Source organism: Lycium ferocissimum, chromosome 1 (assembly GCF_029784015.1).
Source record: "Lycium ferocissimum isolate CSIRO_LF1 chromosome 1, AGI_CSIRO_Lferr_CH_V1, whole genome shotgun sequence".
Lineage (NCBI taxonomy): Eukaryota > Viridiplantae > Streptophyta > Magnoliopsida > Solanales > Solanaceae > Lycium > Lycium ferocissimum.
The window spans coordinates 10,996,237-11,014,713 of NC_081342.1; the positions used below are offsets into that span (position 1 = coordinate 10,996,237).

Consider the following 18,477-nt stretch of genomic DNA (forward strand, 5'->3'; position numbering starts at 1 on the left):
TTAAGGTCTTATGGAGAAATAACAACCGAGAAGAAATGACTTGGGAAGCGGAAGAAAATATGAAATCCAAGTACCCGCACTTATTTCAACTTCCGGAAGAGATCCAAGATGAAATGTCAAGATTATGAGGTATGTATGTTCTCTTTTTATGCATATGGGTCGTGTGTGGCCAGACTTTATTGCTATTATGTTGTGGCCCTGTGAGGCATTGTTATTAGGGTACATTGTGACAGATGGTAGTGCCATATTACAGGGGAAACTCGGTGAAATTTTGGTAGAATTCGTAGCGCTTAACATTCGAGGACGAATGTTCCAAAAGGGGGGAAGAATGTTACACCTCGAAAAAATTTTCGTTCATGCACAGTGAATAGACTAACGAATGGCACGAAGTATACGATGTTTCGATAAGTAAGAAATGACATTTAATGATCCTAATTGAGATGATGGGTGTAAATTATTCATGTAATTTTATACATAAAAAAAATAAGTTTTAAAATAAAACATGAATAATTATATATTATTCTCGCATATTTTCTGACAGAATCTTACAGGAAAAAGAATATCTCGGAAGAATGAAAAATAAGTAAATGCCAAAGAGATAAGAAAATATTTCATGGGTGCAACCACAAGTCCATGTTCACAACCTTGAAATTTCACATGTGGGAATTACATAAAGACGATATTGAGAGAAGTTGCAAAATCCACGGGTGTGACAGCCACTTTCATACTCACACCCGTCATGTGTTGGCATAAAGAAAGAGGTTGTAAAATACACGGCTGTGACTGCCACTTTCATACTCACACCTGTCAAGTGTTGAAATCCACGGGTGTGACCGCCACTTTCATACTCAGACCTATCAAGTGTTGAAATCCACGGGTATGACCGCTACTTTCATACTCACACCCGTCAAGTATTGTCATCAAGAAAGAATTTGTATAATCTACGGGTATGACCACCACTTTCATACTCACACCCGTCAAATGTTGAAATCCACGGGTGTGATCGCCACTTTCATACTCACACCCATCAAGTAAGGTCACGGATGTGAGCACTACTTCAAAAAATGCATTCGTAGGGGGAGACACTATATTTTCCTATAAATAGAGGCAGCACTTTGCTTAAAAGGATAGAATCCAATCTTGAGAGAGACATAGGAAATAGTCTTTGCTCTATTTCTCTTCTTTTTATTTTATATTTGTTGGAGTAGTATTTTATTTTTAATTTCTTCCTTACATACTCCTTAATGGAGTAGTTTCTTTTCGTTGGGATAGTTGAAAAGGCTTGGTATGATGTTATAATATTATCTTTACTTTAATTTTTTCATGTCTTTATATTCAAATCTTTTGATCTTGCTTCTTAGTCCTAATTCTCACACGGATTAATTCAAGCTTAGTTTATCGATTCAAAAATCTCAATATTATTTCTTTTTAGTCCTAATTCTCACGGAGGATTAATTCAAATAATTTTGTTGGTTTAAAACTGTTATCTTATTTCTTTCGGTCCTAATTCTCACGGAGGGATTGACTCAAATAAGTTTAATGATTTGAGGGATCTCTATCTTATTTCTTTTAGTTCTAATTCTCGCGGAGGGACTGACTCAGATAAGTTTAGTGATTTTAAGAGCTAATCGCAAGAGGTCTTTATTCCTCATAACACAAATCAAGTCAAATAAGTTTTTCTATTCTTTTGTGGAATTTAATAGAATGAGATTTTATCATAATTGTACCAAGTGGATTCACCACTCTAACTCTTTTCTTTTTAAATTTTCTAATAAGTTGTTTATTTTATTTTAAGTAATTTATAATTTCAAAACCTCTCCTTTCATCAATTTGATTCTCTCAAATAGTACCAAAGACAATACACTTCTGTAGCCTAGGTGGTTCCAATCTCTGTGGGACGATATCTTAAACTATACTAGAATTTGACAGAGGACGAGTGAATTTTCCTATGCATTTTGGCCTCGTCATGAGATGTCAAAGACATTCAAGGCAAGAGAAGAAAGTTTGCCAAGAAAGGCAAGGTATACGTTATGTATCGGAAAGGATTTACGAGTGACAAGTTAATGGTGACTTAATGATGTCTTGGAGAAGAGTTATAATGTCTCTTAGATTGTTAATGAGGTGTTAAATAAGTGTTAAGAAGGTTCCATACGGATTGGAGATCAAACGAGTCGACGAGAAAGAGTTCGGAAAAGCTGGGCATTATATGGCCCCGTATAAAACATACTGGTCGTACATTCTGCCTAGAATGGGACTTCCACTGGACCAAATCTACGGCCAGTATAAAAGATACGGACCGTATGTTGGTCCGTAGATTTGAGTCGGGCCAGCTTCTAAAATTAATATAAGGGACCAACCTCATTCCATTTATTTCATTTTTCACCCAACACTTCAAGAACTCTCTAGAAAGCTCTCCACACTTCCTCCACAAGAACTCAAGAGAAATTTATGCTCAACTTCATCAAACCAAGAAAACCAAGTGTAAGAAACTCATTAGAGTTCATCCAAGTCAAGAAATTCCATTGGAAGTGAACTAGGGTTTTGGATCAAGTGAAGTATTTTCACTCAAGGCTCATTCCCACACTATCTAAGGTAAGTGTTATGATCATTCCATGTTGTTTAAGGTATTGAGTGGTTGAGAGACTTAGCTTATGAAAGGAGATAGAAAATTTGTTACAAAGATGAGAATAATGAGATTTTGAGTAGCAGCTTGGGATGAGTCATGATTCTTGATATGTTGTGATTGTAAATATGTTATAAATGACATTAAGAACATGGATAAGTATTATATGTGAGAAAACGTACTAGTGTACTACGACCATGATTATGGATGAATTGAAGTGAAATTGTGAAATGTGGATAATGTAGATAAATGAAGATTGTTGGTTATAATGTTGTGAATGTTATTATAGAAGTTTGGGAGTTGATATATGATATGAGGAAAGTTGTATAAACAGAGGAAATGCTGCCCAATTTTTTCTAGCTTTAGTAAGCACGTTCATATAATCGATTAGCTAATGTTAAAATGAACTCTCTTGAAGGTAGAAACGCGAGCATTGAAGGAGAACGATCAAGCAATAGAATAGCTAAACGAAAAGGTATGTGAGGCTAGCCCCTTCTTTCTAAGGCATGATTCTTATGACATGATTCTCCCTATTTCTTCATGATTTTCTCACATCCCGAAGACTATGAGTCATTATTGATAAAGAGCTTCATATGAGATAAGATAAGAGATATGTTACGAGCATGACAATGATGATGATGAGTCTAAGCCTAAAGAATCTTAAGCCCATGATATGATGTTTCCATAAATCTAATGATCCCAATTATGATTCTTTCATGTTGTTCATTGTGCTACACTCACCTTCTATGCTAATTCCTTCGAGGTGAGGCAGAATGCTTATAAGACTCCATAATGGAATCGGGGGTTCACGACCTTATGTCACCCCGATAGATGTACAGTTTGTCTTGAGTTCTATGCATGATCCATGATAAGTATATGATGATGATATTACACCGTGCCTACATGGCCGGGCAGACACCGCTACGGCGGGCAGCGTATTACACCATGTCTAGATGACATGGCGGAACACCACTAGTGGCGGTACGAGAGATAGTACCGGACGCGGTAGGCCTGGAAGCGGGCTAATGATTATCACACCGTACCTATATGGTCGGGAAGCTTATATATATATATATATATATATGATGATGATTATGAAGTAAGTCAACATGCATTATTTCTATCATAATTGACAGTCAGTTACAGATTGCTCCTTACTTGATGTCTCCTTATTTCATTGATGTATTATTATTGTCTATGCCTTACATACTCAGTACAATGTTCGTACTGACGTCCTTTTCTTTGGAAGTTGTGTTCATGCCCACAGGTAGACAGGGAGACAGTGTAGATCCATAGGAGCTATCAGCAGATCAACAAGAGCCCTTCATTATTCCGGAGGTGCTATTTTGAGACAGTATTTTTGTGTACTTATATTTTGGGCACGGCGGGGTCCTATCCCGTCCACATGTTTAGTACTCTAGCAGAGGCTCGTAGACACGTATGTGTGGGTAGTATAGTTTCACGGTTCCCTCATTGTATATATTATTTTGATAGCCGAAGGGCTTATGCATATAAAGGTAAAATGTGATTCAAATGAAAATGGTTTTCCTACGATTATGAGTATAAGAAATATGACTGTACGCAGAATGAGTAATAGAACGAGTGGTGCTCGGTGGTTAGCCCCGGGTATCCATCATGGCCCTAGTCTGGTCGTGACAGGTATCGTGTCGATGAGGATGTACCAGAGGGTGTTCCTGAGGGTGGTAGGGCTGATAGAGGTGGTGGGGGCGCGCAGGTGATTTCGTCGGGAAGAGGTGGTTGGGGGTGGCAGAGGTCTAGTAGATGAACGACGATATAGCCGTCCGGCTCCGTCGACTGGCGATACCCCCTTCTTCTTCCGGTGCCGTCGACTTCGCACAGAGACCGATATACGCCGAGAGATGTTCCCACATTATGATCCTTAGTCATCGTTTCCACAGTGCCGCTTGGTGATCTACATATGGGAGGCGGAGATGAGGACTTGGATATTATTTTCGATGACTACTTTCTGTGGTTCTCACAGTGGGCCTACGGGCACCATCTACATCTCGACTCCGCGGGCCGCTTTAGGGTGAGCCCTCTCACATGCTATCTCGAGCCCATCGACACACAGGTTTATTTTTTTACAATAAAATAATGTATTAATTAATTATTTTATTAATCTAAACTAAATTATTTACATGTATTATAGGTTCATTCTTCTGCGCCTGTGGACCCGTCTTTGCCTGTCCAGATTGACCCGTCTCCACCTCCAGCTACAGCTCTAGGTAGCGCTCATGAGACCGTTGAGGAACCAGCTAAGGAGCCCTCTGGCCAGCCATCTCAGGAGGCCGTCGACACACAGGTTTATTTTTTTACAAAGAAATAATTTATTAAATAATTGTTTATATGTTATTTCATGTTTAGTTTATGAAACATTAAATTGTTTATATATGTTCGTGTTCATTCTTCGCTTCCCGGTCCAGTCTCCTCCGATTGAGTCATCTCCTGAGGCATCTACTGAGGCTACTGAGGTTTCAACCGCCGTCGTCTCCTATAGGAAGCATATTTTCACCCAGGGCTTGAAGAAGGGAAGAAAGGATGATCATGGCATAAATCATCCTGTCATTAAGAGGAGGAGAGAGGATCCTGATAATATTGAGAGTGGTGGGGTTGGCCTTAGGCGTTAGGAGATTGTGTATTTGTAAATAAAATGTACATTTTATGTTAATATTATATATATTTTTGGGTATTTTTTTTAATGATAATTAGTTATTTTAGTATTTATTATCGATTAATAATAACTCATATGACGTCCTAGATTAATTAAAACCCTGTAAAATATGACAATTAAACCTATATATAACAAGTTTCCAAACTTACTTCGGAGCACTTTACAACCCCTAAAACGACGATCCAAACATATATGTATACTTGATGTAATGAGACGACATTATTGTACGCTAAAAAAAATATTAAGTTCTATATAAAATATTTATATTCCGACGTTTTGAAACGTGACTAATCTTCGGTCAAAGTACCAAAAAAAACTTAAAGATAATAAGTTTCCAAACTTACTTCGGAACGCTTTACAACTCCTAAAATGACGATCCAAACATATATGTATACCTGATGTAATGAGCCGACGTTATTGTACGCTAAAAAAATATTAAGTTCTATATAAAATATTTATATTCCGGTGTTTTGAATTGTGACTAATTTTCGGTCAAAGTATAAAAAAAGCTTAATTTTGAGTTTGATTTCCAAAGAATAAAGGCTGGGGCGGGGGGCGGGAGGGGTTTCACGCACAGATTCTGTGCATAAAAGGACTTAAAGGGTAAAACTACACTTTGATCCTTTTACGCACATAATCTGTGCGTAAAGCCTATTTAGGTTCTTTTTTTTTAATGGGTTATTTTAATTCCAAAAATTTATTTTTGGGTTAAAAAAGTCTTGGGCTCTCTATATTAGCTATCAAATTCTCCTAGTCAATATTGACGACCTTATAAAATGGAAATAGAGTTTTCTCGAGGAGCTAGGACATTTTGGACAAACTTTATAGGATTAGTTTGTTGAAATATCTTGTCTTGAAAGGGAATAAACAATGTATGAGATAATAGTCAAAATACCCCCCAACGTTTGACCAAAATGTCAACTACACACCTAACCTTTGCGTTGGACCTATTACCCTCCTAGATAATTTTTTTTCGCATTAAAATGCCCCTTTTTTTGTCGATGTGGATAAGAGCGTGACTACACCGCTCGATGGCGCGTTATAGCCTTTAAAAAAAAGCATCCGATGTGTTTTAAAATGCCAACCTGGATCGCCACATAGATGCCACATAGATAAATTTAAATTCCCTCCATTTTTAGGCTACTTCATCTTCTTCTTCACCCTATTTAACACCCATCTCCATTTTTTTGGTCAAAATAATACCCATTATAAATTTAGAGCTAGGATAGTGATTATAATAATCACTGTTTTCCCAAATCAAATTCAAAAAAAAAAAAAATCTGAAGAAAAAAAAAGGAAAATCTGGAAAAAAAAAAAAGGTTGAAAATCTAATCTTGTTAAAGAAAATCTGATTGAAAGTTGCTTGTTTGGAGTTGCTACTTATTGCTTGGTTGGAGTTGTTTAAGCACTAATTCTTTGATTTAGGGAGAAAACTAAACTCCATTGCTAGGAATTTGGAGAAAGCTATGAAGAACATTAAATGGGTTTCTTTAAATTCTTGATTGTTTGATCAAATTAATGGATGAACTTTGTTCTACTTGGTGTTAGGAAGCTTCCTTTCACATTTGAATTTTTTTCCCAAATCAAATTCCAAAAAAAAAAAAAAATGAAAAAAAAAAAGGTTGAAAATCTAATCTTGTTAAAGAAAATCTGATTGAAAGTTGCTTGTTTGGAGTTGCTACTTGTTGCTTGGTTGGAGTTGTTTAAGCTAAGCACTAATTCTTTGAGTTGATTTGGGGAGAAAATTAAACTCCATTGCTAGGAATTTGGAGAAAGCTATGAAGAACACCAAGTGGGTTTCTTTAAATTCTTAATTGTTTGATTAAATTAATGGATGAACTTTTGTTCGACTTGGTATTAGGAAGCTTTTCTTTCACATTTGGGTTTTTTTGGATCAAATTTGAGGAAGTTGGTGTGATTTTTTTTTTCAACTCCTAATGAAGATGATGATGATGATGATGATGATGTTGATGAAGATGAAGGAGAATTGGGTATGGGTTTTTGGATCCTCATACTGAAAATGGAGTGTGGAAAATTGAGAGATTTTTTTTTTTTTTTTTTTTTTGAAGAAGAGTAAATGGATGGAGGAAGGGGGAAAATTAATAAAAAATGAGGGGAAATTAAAGATGTGGCACGTGGGCCGAGCGCGTGTGGGACAAACACCTCGTTAATAATTTGGGGTTGTCATATTGAGTGCACATCAGCAAAAAAGGGGCATTTTAATATTGAAAAAAATTGTCCAAGGGGGTAATAGGACCAACGCAAAGGTTCGGTGTGTAGTTGACATTTTGGTCAAACGTTGGGGAGTATTTTGACTATTATCTCAACAATGTATCGAACATACGATGATGTCATCTCTTGCGTATTAGTTTTGGATGTTTTATGAATTAATAATGCTCCACTATTAAATGTCATTCACCTTATGGGGAATAAATCCCAAAGACTACCGACAGGGCGACATGTACAAATCTGTTTTTAGTTCTGTTATTGGGTCACATCTTTGAAGAGTCCGCGACTTTTGTAGGATAAAAAAAAAAAAAAGTTGAACCAAGCTAACACAAAAAAAATAAAAATAATAATAAGTAGGTTTCACGAACTAATTTAGTGCGTGAAAGGACTAAACTACAAATATAAGAGTTTGGCCTTTCACGCACGAAATTTGTGCGTAAATGAGCCCAACAGAATATCTCTATATTGGTGCAAAAAATTCGTTGATTTGATTTTTTTTCCCCTTCCATATTCTGACTTTAGTGGCCAATAGGGCCCTCATTGGGACAGCATAATTTGACAAAATTTTGGGCCCTATATCATGTGGAAATATAAAGATAAAGTGAACATGCAAAATTCTAACTTACCTTATTCTCAGAGTCCGGAACCAAAATGCTCCCAAAAAATCACTTTGAACCAAAATATCCCAACAAAAAAACTTACTTCGGATACCTTTTCAACCCCTAAAACGACGATCCAAATGTTTACGTATCCTTAATGTATTGAGCCTACATTATTGTACGCATAAAAAAATATCAGGTTCTATATAAAATATTGACGTTTCGGAGTCTTGACACACGACTAATCGTTGGTCAAAGTATGAAAAAACACACTAAGTGTTGCAAAAAAAAAAACAATTGTCAAATTTTTTTTTTAGTGCTCGCTATTTTACTGTGCTATACAAACAAAAAAAAATATTCTTTAGTGCAGTAAAAATCTTTTCTAAAACGATTAAAAAATTTTTGGCAACGGCTTTATTTTCAATAAATCTAAACCCTAAAAATAAAAAATCTTAAGCTAATGACAACAAGTCTTCAAATAAAAATGGACGTCTATGTATATAGAACACTTAAACCTAAAGTTTACAAATAAAACTTACTTCGGGCACCTTTTCAATCCCTAAAATGGCGATCCGAACGTTTACGTATCCTTGATGTATTGATCCTACATTATTGTACGCAGAAAAAAATATCAGGTTCTATATAGAATATTGACGTTTCGGAGTCTTGACACACGACTAATCATTGGTCAAAGTATGGAAAAAAACACTAAGTGTTTCAAAAAATAAAGTTGGCCAAATTTTTTTTTTCCGGACTTTTTCTATAACGCAGTATTTTACTGCGTTATAGATTTTTTTTTTTTTTAACGAACTTTCTATAACGCAGTAAAATACTTTGTCTTCAAGATTAACGGCTCCGTCTCCGTGAACTGCTTTAGCACAGTAAATTACTGCGCTAAAGGCAGTTTTGTAACATTTTTTTTTTGTTGGGGTATTTTGGTTCAAAGTGATTTTTTTGGGAACAGTTTTGCATGTTCACTTTATCTTTATATTTCCACATGATATAGGGCCCAAAATTTTGTCAAATTATGCTGTCCCAATGAGGGCCCTATTGGCCACTAAAGTCAGAATATGGAAGGGGAAAAATCAAATCAACGAATTTTTTGCACCAATATAGAAACATTTTATTGGGCTCATTCACGCACAAATTTCGTGCGTGAAAGGCCAAACTCTTATTTTTGCAGTTTGGTCCTTTCACGCACTAAATTAGTGCGTGAAACCTACTTATGTTATTTGTTTTTTTTTTTTTGGTTCAACTTTTTTTTTTTTTTTGTCCTATAAAAGTCGCGGACTCCATCTTTGAATGCAACATCACAAGATTTGTTTTATTGTAACACTATCATTACTTTAAATAGTTTTCTCTATTTTTGGATATTATCTTTCTGCATTAGTTTCAACCTCCCCGGCACATGGAAAGTAATATTTCTTCTATCCTATTTTATAACAAGAAATATTTCCTTACTATTAAAAAAAAAAAAAATTATATCGTGTCCTAAATCTATCCATGATCAACACTTCCTAATAGAGCTGTCAATATGGGCTTGGCCCACGAGGCCAGCCCAACGCAACCCTTTATTTAAGTAGGGTCGAAATTTAAGATTCTTTGGCGTATAAATGAGGCTCAAAAGCCCGCCTCTCTTGGCCGCCCGTACCGAAAGAAGTAGGTTGAGTGAACGACCCCCGAGGCTAGAAAAGAATAATAAATTAATTAATTTAAAAAATATATATATAAGTAAATTAAATAAAAAGATAAAAAGTAATGAGAAAAAAATGTATTTATTACTAAATAGTAATTAGAAACTGGAGTAATATTTTTTAGTCTTAGAATTTATATTATGTTTAATTTCTATTGAATGTGATCTGAATTAGTGATTAAAAAATAATAATTTATATTTGTTCTTTTGAATTTTTTCTTCTATGATATGGATTTGCGCAAGAATGGGTGGTAGAAGATTCTATTTTGCAAAAGTTTCATGTTCAAATTGTACCAAAATTCACTTAGAAAATGTTATTTCGGAAGACGAAAAAATTTAAAGGGCTGGCCCGTCCTAACCCAACCTTTTTGGGGCTAGGTTGAAATTTCAATTTTGCCGCCCTTCAATTAAAAGGGTCGGCCCGTCTGCCCATTTAATTCTTTGGCCCTTTTAGGGTTTCTGGTTTAAAATTTGGGCCAACGCATTTTGACACCTCTACTTCCTGATATGTAGATTTTCTTTGGACGTATCATCACAGATTAACAAATTCTTTAGATGTTTATGACTTCCGTTCACTAGGAAATCTACATATTTATGACTTCCTCTAAAAATATGCAGTTACAATTTTCTTTACTGTCAATAAATACTTATAATCTTTAATAATAACATTAAAAAAACACATAACACCAAGATGATATCTTATGTTTTCCGTAGGGACTTAGTAGCTCAGTTGGTTGGCTACCTAAACTATCACCTTGTTGGTGAGAGTTCGAATCCCCACATTGTAATCCCCTCCCCCATTTCCCTTTCCCCTACCCCTATGTAATAAAACATACGATTTTTTTTTTTAAAAAATCGTATGTTTTCCTTGGTGATAAGCTTTATGGCCAATAAGCAATTCATTTTTGCTTCAAAATCCACTGAGAATGGAGCATTATCTTTCCGCACTAACTTCAACTAAACCTGTTAACCGGTTCGAACCGGACCGGACGGATAACCGGTTAACAAGCGTCGATTTTCGGTTAAAAAATTGAAACCGGTCCGGTTCTAACATGTCCAAAACCTCTTGTTTTTGTTTTATATATATATATATATATATATATATATATATATATATATATATATATATATATATATATATATATATATATATAACTTAAGTTATTTATAGCTTAATTTTTTTCTAAGTTTATAAATTCGTATTTTATAAATTAAGTATATTTATATTCTTAGTATATTTTAGTTATTTTTCAAGTATATAACTTTCTAGTTTTTAATTTAAGTAGATGTATATTATAAGTATATTCTTAGTATATTTTAGATATATTCCTAACTTAATATAAGTAAAAATATAAACACAAATAAATAGAAGAAAGCTCAATGAGCCATATATTTTATTCATTCTTGGATAACATTTATTTGTAAGTTGTAATTTTTTTAACTTGCAAATAATACATGAGTTGCAAAGAAATAGTAGAATAATAAAATCACCAATTGCCAATCATTTGGCTAATTTCCCCCATATCATAATCGGTCATGGAAATATCTTCAAAGTCTTCCATTTGGTCCGCTCCACTTGCTATCAAATTTTCAATCTCTTCCTCTTCGCCTTCCACCGCTTCTAAGTTTTGGTTGCGTCGCTCCGATCTAATCCAATTGCGAATGCACACTAATATTTGCAAGTTAAATTCGGATAATGAGTGTCTATGGTCTCCAATTTGTTGTCTTCCTTGGCTAAATGCACTCTCCGAAGCCACGGTTGATATTTGAACCATAAGGATATCTTGAGTCATGCTTGAAAGTATCGGATAACATGCCTTGTATTTCTTTCACCATGCTAAGACGTCCAAATCATCTAGTTCCTTGATATCCACATTTGGCTGCATCAAATAAAAGCAATATTCATCAAAGTTTTCATTATGAGAAGGAGTTGGATGTGAATGTAAAACTTTTAAATGCGACAAACCCGACAAGCTCTTTTTGCTACTTTGAGAAGTAGTAGGGCGTGGAGCAACGAGTGTAGCATTTTCTTTCAAATTAGAATAATGACTAAAAACTTTTCCAAACTCGGTATCAATAGCGAGCTCGGCTTCTTCTAAAGATGGTTCAACTCCCTCTTCAATTCTAAAAATGTATAAATTTGATTAACCAATGCTCTAGTATAAGACATTTTTAAACAAGGATTTAAAAGAGAACCCAATATAAATAAAGTTGGGATGGGAAAAAAATACTTCTTAAATTTTGTTGTCATATTAAAAATAGCCGCTTGATAACAGGATTTATTTTTATACTCTTGTAAAACTCTAGCTATTTCCGCTAAGTAGGCTAAAATTCCGGTTAACGTGGGATAAAATTGTTTAGAAAAAGCAAGAATTGCATTATAAAAAAATTCTAAGAGTTCAACCCATTCCTTAACATCTTCCAAATCCGTAAAATTTAACCAATCATCATTATTAATATTATATTTGTTGTGAACTTGTTGTATGGGAATTCTATACTCATATGCTTGTTGTAGCTTAATGTAAGTGCAGTTCCACCTAGTCTCAATTTCTACTTGAATTTTTCTAGGTCTAAGGTTATTTTCCACACAAGAATTCTTAAAATCTATAAGTCTTCCCCTATTAGCATTACAAAAAAGAAACGCAACCGCATCTCTAACTTTTTGAATAGAATCTTCAAAACACACAAGATCATCTTTAACAATTAAGTTTAAAATGTGACAACTACATCTCACATGAAAAATATTTTTTAGCGGAGGGTTTAATTCCCTCTTTAAAAGACCAACCGCCTTTGTATTATTAGAAGCATTATCTAAAGCAATACAAAGTATTTTTCTATAAATGTTAAAAAATCTCATAATAGTAGACATTGAATCCGCTAAAATTTTTCATCGTGACGACCTTTCCCTTCATCATATAAAAAAGCTATAATTCTTTTTTGCATAACCCAATTATCATCAATCCAATGACATGTAATAGCAAAAAAATCTAACTTGTTAAGACTAAGACCCAAATCAGCGGTAAGAGAAACATTACAATTTAAATAATTAAATACATGGCACAAATAAAATCTATATTTTTTATACAAATCTATAACATCCGCTCTACAAGTGATTCTAGGAATACCCTCAAATAACGGATTATAACAACGTTGAATGTAAGTAACAAACCCCAAACCCGAAGGAAAGGAAAATGGTAAACAATCATAAGCTACCATTTTAGCTATTTCTACACGCTCTTTTTTCTTGTCATACTTAAAAATTTTACCGATTCGTGGGTCTATCGTCATTTGAATACCCCCAACATTTGAACCCGTTTTCTCTCCCCAAACATCCATATGTTTCTTTCTCATATGACCATTTAGTGTACCCGTTCCACCATCCTTACTAGTTCCTTATCTAAAAGCAAATACTTGTCCACATATGTTACATTTAGCTGTTTGGCTTTCCTTATCCTTAGTCATATGTTTCCAAATTTTAGCGGTTGACTTACGAGTTCTAGGCGGTTTGTCTTGTGTATGTGATTGTGCAGGACCTGTATCTCCTATGGGATTTTCAGGGGCTTGTGTTTCATCATCATCAATTTCATTAAAAGTGTCGGTATAATGTTGTTGCATTGCCTCATGAATTAAAAGTGGATTATTTCCACCAACATCAATACCTAAATTAGGTGTTTCTTCCATAAATGTTTCCTCATTAAACCCACCCCTAACAATACCACTACTACCGGCACAACGTCTAAATCTCTTCGCCATTATTAAATAGAATTAATTTAAATCACACTCAAATAAATCACAAGAAAATAAATTGCAATAAATTAAATTGCTAGAATTAAATTGCGAAAAATAAAGATAGAGTTGGAACGAAGGTACCAAATTGCTGGACTAATTTCCAACAAAGTGAAGGCGGCTAGAATTGCAAATCCACCAAAGCTACTTCGGATTGTTGCAAAATCACCAACTCCACCAACAATATTATAATTGCAAAATTAATAATTGAAACTATAATAAGACTTTATAATATTTAATTGAGAGAAATTTAAAGTGGCTAATTGTTGCAAAGTAACTATAATTGAGAGATTGAGAGAAAGAGAAGAGTGAATTGGTGTGGATTAAAATGGAAATGGAGAGGAGTTTATATAGGAGTAGGGGATGGGTTAAAGTGTTAAAAAAAAGTTTGGGGGGTTGGGGGGGGGGGGGGGGGGGGGGGGGGGGGCAAAATGGGGGTTTGGAACCATTTGGCAACGGCCATTTTTGCTAATGGACCGTTGGCCAACGATCCAACACCCAGCCCAACGGCTACATTTAAAAAAAAAAAATTTAATTCGACCGGTTTAACCGGTCCGGTTCCGGTTTCAAAAAAATCGAAATCGGACCGGTATATATTAAACAGTTGACTGGAACCGGTAAACCGGTTCCGATTCCAGTTCCGGTTACCGGTTTGAACCGGTTAACCCGAACGGGTTGACGGGCTTAACTTCAACCTCCCCAGCACATGTAAAGCAATATTACTCCTATCTTAATATTAAATGATTTTATATCGTGTTCCCATTCTAGTCCACGATCAACATTTCCCAACTTGACAAAAAAAACAGCAATTGGGACAAGAGTCTCCTTTAGTTTGCACCTCATAAACAATAGAATCACTAATATGCCATGGACTCGGCGACAACGAAGTGACGATTTATTTTAATACGTTTCTAAAAGAATGGCTTTTTCTATATTTATAGTAAATTGATAATTAAAATATAGCAAGTTTAAAATTATAAAATTAAAAAAAAAAATTGTACATTACACACCTCTTTAATGTAATATCAGAAAATTCAAAAATTCTCTTTTTATTTATTAAACTAGGGAAGCGCGGTCATAAATGATCTCATTAAGATAATGAACTATCCTTCCCTAATATCCAAATAATAAAAATAACGAAAAGATAGATTCTTGTGAAAACTTGAGGCAATTAGAACTTCTTCAACATAAAGTAGTAGAAGATTTAGTATTGCAACACATATATATCAAGAAACTGAATAACCTAGATTTTTTCCTCTTGCATCAAGATTAAGTCTTTTGATCCTTCTCAAGCCTGCTCCCGTCATGTTGTCTTCTACATATTTTTCGGTGGTAACATTTGTTCCTCGACTTTCTCTATTTTGTGTACACAAAAAGTATAAAATACACTTTACTTGTTTTCAAGCCCTTAGCAGCAACTTTTCCTTACTGTTTATGACATTATGACATTGTCCGTAAACATTCGTAGATGTACTACATATTTTGATGGTGGCAGTAAATTTTATATTTGGATGTTCATAATCTAATCATGGGAAAGATAAATTAGTCCCTCATAAAGGAACAGAGTCAGTGTAATAGGAGAAGGGTAATTACTCATCCTCACGGAGTGTTTACCCCAAACCAATACAACTTACCATAGTTAAGTGGTTCAATGAACTAAACTATCTATTAATTAACCACGACCAGGGTCGGAGTCACCTTTGCTCGAGGGGTGTCAACACCCCTTCGCTGAAAAATTACATTGTATGGATAGGTGAAATTTTGATTTTATTGGTATGTATACATATGTCCATTAATTGACACAAACACCTTTAGCGCATGTTAATTTTTTAGATTCGAAAAGTCCCTAAGGTCACGGGGTTGAACCTAAGTGACGATATGTCTACATTTTTTGACACTTAATGAATGGGAGATCATGATTCATTGATTAACATATGCATCCATTAATTGGTATAAACACCTAGTGCATGTAATTTTTTATTCACAATGTCCTCTTTGAAGAGTTGGCCTACAAACATGTAGCTACTTAAGAATGGGAGATCATGAAATATATAACTAAAACCAAATGAACTTGGGCCTCCAAATTGAAATGACGATTATCAATTTAGAAACCTTGTGATAGTACAAGCAGCCATTCGGTGTTAACAATGACGTGTAAAATTATATGGCATATGAATTCACTTATCCGTAATAAAATAATGTAAAAGTAGTAAATGCAATAGCATAATGTATGTACCGGTTGCATTGAGATGGCCTTAATGGAGAGAAAGTCTGCGTCCAGTGATTAAGAAACAGGGCGAATACTTTTGGGTTTCTGCTATGTATAAAGTTAGTAAACGCCATTGTGGGTTCAGGTTTTTTCTTTTGGAAGATATTTTTGGAATCTTCAATAAGTTTCTTGTTTTGATCATGTTGCCGAACAGGCGCTTCTTCTATGAAGTGTACGTTTATGTTGCCGAACGGGCGCTTATTCTATGAGGCGCACGTTTACGGTTTCTGCCGAAACTTTTAGGCTTTTTAAGAGAAAGCAAAATAATGCGGAAATAATTCAAAAAAAGGAGAAAATAGATAAATATGATTCCTAGTTTTTTTTAGAACGTACGAAATTATTATATATATATATATATATATATATATATATATATATATATATATATATATATATATATATATATATATGTATATATATATATATATATATATATATATATATATATATATATATATATATATATATATATATACATATACATCTATATATATATGTATATAGATATACATATATATATGTATATGTATATAGATATACATATATATGTATATATATTATATGTATATGTATATATGTATATAGATATACATATATATGTATATCTATATATATATAATATATGTATATCTATATATATATATATCTATATATATATATAGATTTTACGCTCAGTCATGACGAATTAGGACGAAGGCCTTAGAAATAGTTTCTTATATCGTGTTCCCATTGTGGTCCATGATTAACACTTCTTAACGAGACATTATAAAAAGACACAACAACAAGAATTGAGGACAAAAGTCTAGTTTATATATCTCCTTTTCACCTCAAAATCAAACATTAGAATCACTAATACACCATGGACTCTAGCGATAACGAAGTAACAGTTGATTTCTCTCCACTCCTTCGTGTCTACAAAAATGGCCATGTTGAACGTATGTTTGGCTCACCTATCGTTCCACCATCACCAGAAGACCCTATCACCGGCGTAACCTCAAAAGACATAAACATTTCACCAGAAATAAAAGCCAGAATTTACCTCCCAAATCTCACAAACACTGCAAACCAAAAACTACCAATCTTAGTATACTATCATGGTGGTGGATTTTGTCTTGAATCTGCTTTCTCTTTTCTTGACCACCGTTACCTTAACCTTATAGTTTCCGAAGCTAATGTTATTGCTGTTTCAGTAGAGTATCGTCTTGCTCCAGAACATCCTCTTCCAGTTGCGTATGAAGATTCTTGGACCGCACTTCAATGGGTCGGGTCACATGTTGGTGATAAACCCGAGTTCGAGAAGGAACCGTGGTTAGTTAACCATGGTAATTTTGAGAAGGTACTGTTGGAATTTTTTGTTTAACTACAGATTATAAACAAAGAGTTTTAAAGAGAAAGATGTCTTTTAACGAGGATGTGTCTTTCAAAATTTCTTAACTGCTGCTGTTTATTTAAGTGTCAAATTGGTCTTGCTTTTGAAAAAAAATAAAAATAAAAATTCATCGTTAATTAATTTACAGCAAAAACCAACTTTGTAGTTTTACGCCAATACTTGTCTTCTTGTCCCGAAAACTCTTTTATTTTGCATACAATCTCACACAAGAGAGGAGCAAATATCATTTTTAAAAAAGCGTTTCGTACGTGGTTTCAAAACCTTCAATGCTGTGTTCATTGTTCATATTGTCAAGCATTTATCTTTGTGTTCTTCTTTGTATAATGATTGCGTTTTTGGTATAATTTTTCAACAGGTACTAATTGGGGGTGATAGTGCTGGAGGTAACATAGTTCACAATTTAGCTCTCAGATCTGGATCCGAAAGCTTGAATGGAGGAATTAAAATATTGAGTTCTATACTATGTTTTCCATATTTTTTAACATCGAGTGATTTTAAGGAAGATAGTTTGCCTAGTAGGATTTGGGAGTTTGTGAATCCATCAGCTGAAGATGGAGTTGATGATCGAAGAATTAATCCATTTGTTGAAAAAGCTCAAAGTTTATCAGGATTAGGTTGTTCAAACATTTTGGTATGTGTTGCAGAGAAAGATGAGCTGAGAAATATAGGAATTAAGTATGTTGAAGCTGTGAAGAAAAGTGAGTGGAAAGGGGAAATTGAATTGATTGATGTTGAAGGAGAAGATCACTGCTTTCAGATTTTTGATCCTGAGAAAGAAAAGGCCAAAGATTTGATTAAGGGAATGGCTAATTTTATCAAAAAGTATTGAGTGCGACTGTTTTTTACTCTTTAATAATTGGGATGATTCATTACATTTTCTTGGCAATGTCCATTTTAGGAAAAGTTAAGAAGATCATCATGTCAAAGTTTATTTGATAACGTACCCTTTTTTTAGTAGTATGGAATATCATTTATTCTAGAGTTCCTTATTTGTAATTGAACGCTCTTTTGGAAGTTCCAACTGGTTCATGCTACTACAATCCGAGTTTTCTACTAGAGTCATTCTCTATAATAATTTTTAATTATAATAGTCAAGCTTTTTTTAAACTAATTTTTCATATTATGTGTTCTCTTTAACAATATTTTGCTATAATAGCCAAAATATATCTAGGCAAACGACATTGTTATAGTGAAAC

General features: G+C 34.2%; 1 protein-coding gene across 1 annotated transcript; it reads left to right on the forward strand.

The window, feature by feature from the left end:
* The first annotated feature begins 16,664 nt into the window (after positions 1-16,664).
* Positions 16,665-18,335, forward strand: LOC132047481 (2-hydroxyisoflavanone dehydratase-like). Its single transcript, XM_059438522.1, has 2 exons — positions 16,665-17,227; positions 17,637-18,335. Exons 1-2 carry the CDS (start codon positions 16,751-16,753, stop codon positions 18,108-18,110), a joined length of 951 nt encoding a protein of 316 aa, XP_059294505.1. The 5' UTR covers positions 16,665-16,750; the 3' UTR covers positions 18,111-18,335.
* The last annotated feature ends 142 nt before the right edge of the window (positions 18,336-18,477 follow it).